We start from the raw sequence: 6,466 nt of genomic DNA, 5'->3' as shown, positions 1-6,466 counted from the left end.
CAAGGCGGAGAAATTAAAACGCGCTGTGTCCAGGTACGGCAGACAAACACAGACCCTGAAGCCTTTGTCACTGCTAAAAACACCACTACTGAAGCAAGCTATCACATTGCTCACTGCATAACAAAGCACAGAAAACCATTTACTGATGGCGAATATTTTAAAGAAGCGTGTGTGTGTGCGTGTGTGTGCGCGCGTGCGCGTTCCTCCTGCTTTGCCGGTGTTATTTCAAGTTTTGATATTTTCTGCAACAAGATATCATTGATGAATGGTATGGTATCTGTCCATAGCACTTGTTTTTGATTGGAGTTCATTGTTGGTGAAGAATGGTTGATTCTGGTTAGTTGAAGTAACGGATGGCTACAGGCCTTTCCACTTGTTATTCACATTCATTTTTGGGTTGATTGATGAACAAGAATAGTGGAAGTTGGTCAGTTATACCAGTATTTTTCAACCAGTGTGCCGGGGCACACGAGTGTGCCATGAGACCTTGTTTAATGTGCCGCTGGAATTTGCCCAATTTTATCTTTCCAAAAAAATCTGTATTTTTGCAATCTTCAGACGAGGAATTGTAAAAGTCATCCATAACGGTAGGTGGCAGTAGATTTTTATATACTTTTTATGAACTAATTATCTGCTCTTGAGGTAGCACAGTACATTTAATAACTTAATTTGTTTAACAAAGCGGTTTAAGATTGCACTGTAAAAAATAAAAACATAAAGCACATCATTCATTTCTTTCTTTCTTTTCTTTTAAATATTATTTTCTTCTTTTTATATACTAATTATCTGCTTATGCGATAGTACAGTGAAATATTTGACCTAACTTCATTTTTAAACATTTTCGACGGACGGTGTGCCACGGAACTTTTTTATAAATAAAAGTGGACCTTGGTTCAAAAAGGGTTGAAAAACACTGAGTTATACGATTAAAATGGCTATACATGTTGTGTATTTGGACTGGTGTAAAATTACAGCTGTTGGATTTTAAAAAAAATGTTATACGAGTCATTAATCTTGGTGTGGCACACTGATTTACAAGGAAATTTGAAACTGGCACTCCACACCAAAAAGGTTGCTGACCCCTGCCTTAGACGATACAGTGTCATTTACTGGTCAAATATTACTTACTCCCTGTACCTTTAAAGGAGTTGCTTTGTAACTCAGCCATCTCCTGGCTTAAAGTCATGATTGCAGCCATAGTCAGCTAGTTCTAGATGCACATGCATGTACGTGCATTTCTTAGATGCTCTGGAATAATCGCGTCCTTTTTTCACCTCTCTTGGGGTTTAGGTTGGCGTTTGGGCTGTACTTAAAACAGTCTTTATCTTACTTTTACATTCCTCAAACCACATGGGCTCAGTCCCGAACAGCTCCGACAAATGTAAGATAAAAGCAGAGAAGTGCAGTGGAAAGTAAAGCATATGGGCTCTTTTAACTCATTTGGGCATTATTAACACACTTAAAATATAAGTATTAACGTTTTAAAGATAAACGAGTTTGTGGCATTTTTAGGGACTTTCAATAATATATTTCTTCAAGATTTAGACAGATACATCAGGTTCTTGATAGCTACTCAAAGACAGTTGATACTGGTAGCAGCCAACATGTACCAATAAAAGGTTGGTATCTGTAACGGTACCTGGTATTGGTACGCCTCTATCCTTAGAAACACAATTTCTCACGTGTGAAACAAATCTAGTTATTCTTTGTTGTTTATTTCAAAATTCTGGGAGAACAAAAAACTTAAATCAAACTTCTCTGCAAATGGAGAAAAGTAATGGTGAAAATGCTTAGTGAGGAACTAGGCTTCTTAACGATGGGTGCATATAGATATAAGGTATCGATGTGTTTTCAAAATTGGGTTAATTTAGATTTAATGTTTTTCACCCATAGGGGGCGCTAAACAATCCACAGTGTCCAATTAACTTTTGTCTTGGATGAAAATCAGGCCTTTGACGCAAGCCTATAGCGCCTTCCTGTGGGCAAAATCAGACCTACGAAACTCTTCGCTCACAAAAGAAAATAGATTAAATGTTTTTATTTAAATCATATATTAAAACAAAGCTGCAACAACAAAAACAACAATTACATTGTCAATGTATTTCTCAAATCGATATATACATGGCTGATAAATTTATATACAAGGCAGATACATTTTAACGAATAAAATGCAAATAAGGATTTAAATACATACACAATATGCACAGCATTGGATACAAATAAAAACTATGTAAGGGAAAATGAGAACAAATGAAGAAGACACATTTAGATTGTTCTAATTTGTATGAGCTTTTATGAAAAAGTCAAACAAACCATAAATAGTTGACACGGTCTCCTGTATCATGTGCTTCAGTGCATTTTTTCAAAGCTTATCATTTTTTTTGCGATTGCACTACAATGAAGCCTGATTAAACAACCCTTACTCGAGAGAATTGACAATGGGTTAAGAGATTGTATAATTTTGCTCCATTCTTTTCAGTTTTAAGAGCAAAAACAAACACCTGGCATTGAAGTTTGTGAACATTCTTGAACTTAACAGGCACACTTTGTTTAGGATCCTTACGTGGTGTCAAATATATATATATATCCATTGTACATACAGTGGATGTTTTTTGATCAATTAGAAACAGACACACAAAAAAAAGTGAGATGCACGGAACAAGAATGGTGTTCCAAAAAAAGTGTATTCACATTTTAGCAGCTGGTAACACAATTTATTCTTTCTTTATGGACTGAGCCCATTTAACCTAGTGATGGCAGCAAGAATTGACTTTGAAGAAAGGTATCATATTTTTCGCACAAGGCGTACCGGATTATGAGATGCACCCGCCAAAAACTTTTGTCATATAGATAAGGCATACTGCACTATGAGGCGCATGGAACTACGAGTTCAGTATGAGCTACCGTATTTATTTGTGTAGAATTGTTGCACATTTTAGCAAAAATGTCGCTGATCAAAATCGCAAAACATCGTATACAACCGGAGTCACACCTGGGTCGCGACAGTGAGGTTGCCTAAATCTAACCACTAGAACCACCAGTGATACAGATTACATTTGGAAAGACAACCGATTTTATCTCATTATCACACTATTTTTACTTACACCACCAACATGAGTTACCATAAACACATTGCGAGATAAGTTTGAAGCTGATGCAATTGTTCAGGACGCCCATAAGAAGAATTCCGGGAGTCCACATACATAAACAAGACCCACAAAAGAAACATTTCAACGAAGTCATTGCTGCGAGGACACATTTAAATTAAATCGTTTGGTTAACAGATAGAATTTAACCTACAAGGGACCTGGTGATACGCATTATGATTGACCACTGTGTTAATTCACTTAGAATGAATTGCATTTCTTACTTCCAGTAAATGTTTAGAATACATTTTCTTTATTCAAAGTCAAGTCTGGTTGCCATCACTCGGTTTAATGGAATCAGTCTATAAAGAGAAAATAAATAATTGAGTTATCTGCTGCTTAAATGTGGACACATTGTTGGGACACCCTGTATATGGTCACAAAAACAGATGCCAAGAGCCAAAATGAAACAACCAACCTTCTTACGTTATAAATCTCCAAACGAAAAATTGTGGGAACGCTCTTCATATTGTTAAAGAACACCCCAAAACCTATTATTTAGTTGACTCGACAAGCTCGTATCATCAGCAACTGCAGGAGGATGAAGAGTGGTGAGACAATGAGACCGAACCAAAGGTCCCTGGCTTGTTCTTGCTCAGCAAGTTTTTGGCACAGGAGCACCTCGCACACCAGCTTCAGGCTGAGCACCGTCAGAACCCAAAACAGCCGCAGCACTGCCAAACGCTTCTCATTCTCTTGGTAAAGCCGGATGGAAACTATGGCTGTGAAGTAGGTGCTGAGACCGTCAGCGGCAAACAGGGGGATGAAAACCAGCCACCAGCTCAATACGGGGGCAAACATGTCGACTCGCAGGGCCACCAGTATGCTGAAGGCCAGCAAAGCCAGTAAGTGGAGAAAAAGTTCAAAGGTGGCGAAGCCGAGCCATTGGACCAGTTCACGCAAAGAGAACAGCATGGTGGAGGAATCTGTATGTTGGAGAACACCTGGAGCCCTGAAGAGACGTCACAGACAAGGACTTAAGTTGTGCCTGCCACTTCGCTTTAGGCTACATCTTTTAATCCAATCTGATGCAAGATGCGCTCGCAGTCTCACGACAAAAACCTAGAGAAGGAAAAAAAACCGTTAACGATTACCTGACGCCGTCAAAACCAGATGCTGAGATTATAATTCATGCGTTTGTTACGTTTTGCCTCAAATACTATTATGCATAGCTCTCCGGTCTTACTTGTTTATCATAAACAGTTTGCAGTGCGCCTTTTGACTAGGACAAGAGAGTTTGAACATATCATCCCAAATTTTGGCCAACTTGCACTGGCTCCCTTTCCAGTTGAGATGTGAGGAAAAGAGCTGTACGGACTGTTACTCTTTTCCTAGCTTCTAGTCAGGACCACAGCTTCAGTCAGCTCATTCACGAGTACGTGCATTTCTCCCCAAAACTTTTTTTTCCTCATCTTTTTCCAGGTTCGCCACTAGGAGGCATTTTCTACTCTTACTGAAACAGGACTTTTTGTAGGATTTCTGTAATTATTTAGAATTAATGTTTACGTTTTGTATTGACCTTTGATGCCCTTGCATAATCTATGGTTGTCTAGTAATCCTGGAAGGGAAATTACCTGATGATCGATCCGTTCTCGGGGTTTAGGTTTCAGATCAGGGGATGATGTAATAATAGTCTGTAGTTTGCAATAATCTGTGGTCTGTCCAGCCCTTTGAGATTACTTTTAAGGGCTAAATAAATAAACATGATAAATGGTCTGCATTTATATAGGGCTTTTCAAGTCAAGGAAGACGTCCCAAAGCGCTTTACAATGTGATTCACACACACACACACACACACACACACACACACACACACACACACACACACACACACACACACAATAGGGAATTTTAATTTTTCATTGCCCTCGTGCAGGTTTCAGATCAGAGGATGTTGTAATGGTGATCTGTGTACCCTTTTGATAATTTTTTGGTGATAAAGTGCTATAGAAACCAGTGTGACTTGACTTGACAATTACGGACGCCACGCATTTTTACCAGTCGTATTTGAGGAGTATGCCACCACTAATCAATTTTTGAATAATAGCAAGATTACCCTAAACGAGATACTGAAGCTTCGACTTTTACAGCATAGCAATGAAGATAGCTCTTACATTAACACTAGCTAACAAAACATGATCACAGATGACAGAACAAAACACACATTGATTATTACTCTTGACAGACTAACGTGTGTTACTATTATCATACCTCAACATAATTCCAGCATTTTCCGTTCCATTCAGACGAAAAGCGTCAATCCACAATGCTAGGACTATTAACATCGACGGTATAACTGCACTAGTGTGCTGAAATATCGCGAGAATACGGTTCATACTGTATGGTGGCCGTGAAGCTGACGTCACTTGTGGCGTAATATTAAGTTGCAAAAATGTGTGTATTCTAAAAAACAAACTAATGACAAAACTAAACAAGTTATTCCTTTATTATTGTGTGTAAATCAGATTTCAATTTCTATATGTAAAGGGAAAAACTACACAGACCCACATATTTGTGGGGATACTGTCATTATATCTGTATACTGTATATATCTTATACTGTATCTGTCATATCCAGTGATCACACGACCAACAAGGATCAAAATACACCCAGCGTCACTCATTTACAATATGTTCACTCATTCTATTAATACTCAAATGCAGTGTGGAATACTAATGAATGGGATCAAGAGACGCAGGTTCGATTCCCGGCTCCTCCGTGTTACTGTATATGTCGAAGTGTCCTTAGGCAAGACACTGAATCTCTAATGCCCCCAATAAGCAGGTCGGCGCCTTGCATTTCTGCTTGGCCGCTCTTGGTGTGTGAGTGTGTGTGTGAATGGGTAAGTGTGAAGCACATTGTGAAGTGCTTTGGGAGGTCATTGACTTGAAAAGCGCTATATAAATGCAGAACATTTACCATTTATCATCATTTACCAATATTTACCAGCTCAGTAGCCTAGATGGTAGTGTGCCCGCTTTGAGACTGGGAGGTCGCTGGTTCGCGCCTCGACCGAGACATACCTAATTGGTATAATGGCGGCGCCCTCTGGCTGCGGCTGCATCGACTCGCTACAACGGGTCAGGTGTATCGACATTTCGTTCTGTGTACATTGTTACAAAGAATGACAATACAAAGGAAATTATCATTATTATTATTTGTCTTGATTAAAAAAAGAAGTGTACTGAACAAACAAAAAACAAACTGAGCTGTCCATCATAGGTCAAAACATGCAATAAATGCCTTGAACCAGAATCTGGCAGAAATTATGTAACGATCAAAACAAGTTAATTGAGTATGCATACCTGTCAACCTCCACG

General features: G+C 38.8%; 1 protein-coding gene across 1 annotated transcript; it reads right to left on the bottom strand.

The window, feature by feature from the left end:
- Window positions 1-2,022: 2,022 nt before the first annotated feature.
- Window positions 2,023-5,478, bottom strand: tmem203 (transmembrane protein 203). The gene is made up of 2 exons (XM_088355996.1): window positions 5,358-5,478; window positions 2,023-4,208 (listed from the first exon to the last, which is right to left on the bottom strand). Exon 2 carries the CDS (start codon window positions 4,059-4,061, stop codon window positions 3,645-3,647), a length of 417 nt encoding a protein of 138 aa, XP_088212122.1. The 5' UTR covers window positions 4,062-4,208; window positions 5,358-5,478; the 3' UTR covers window positions 2,023-3,644.
- Window positions 5,479-6,466: the final 988 nt, after the last annotated feature.

The sequence above is a fragment of the Urocampus carinirostris genome, chromosome 16 (genome assembly GCF_059441175.1).
Source record: "Urocampus carinirostris isolate Australia breed hairy pipefish chromosome 16, RoL_Ucar_1.0, whole genome shotgun sequence".
Taxonomy (NCBI): Eukaryota; Metazoa; Chordata; class Actinopteri; order Syngnathiformes; family Syngnathidae; genus Urocampus; species Urocampus carinirostris.
This window is presented reverse-complemented; position numbering and strand designations above follow the sequence as displayed.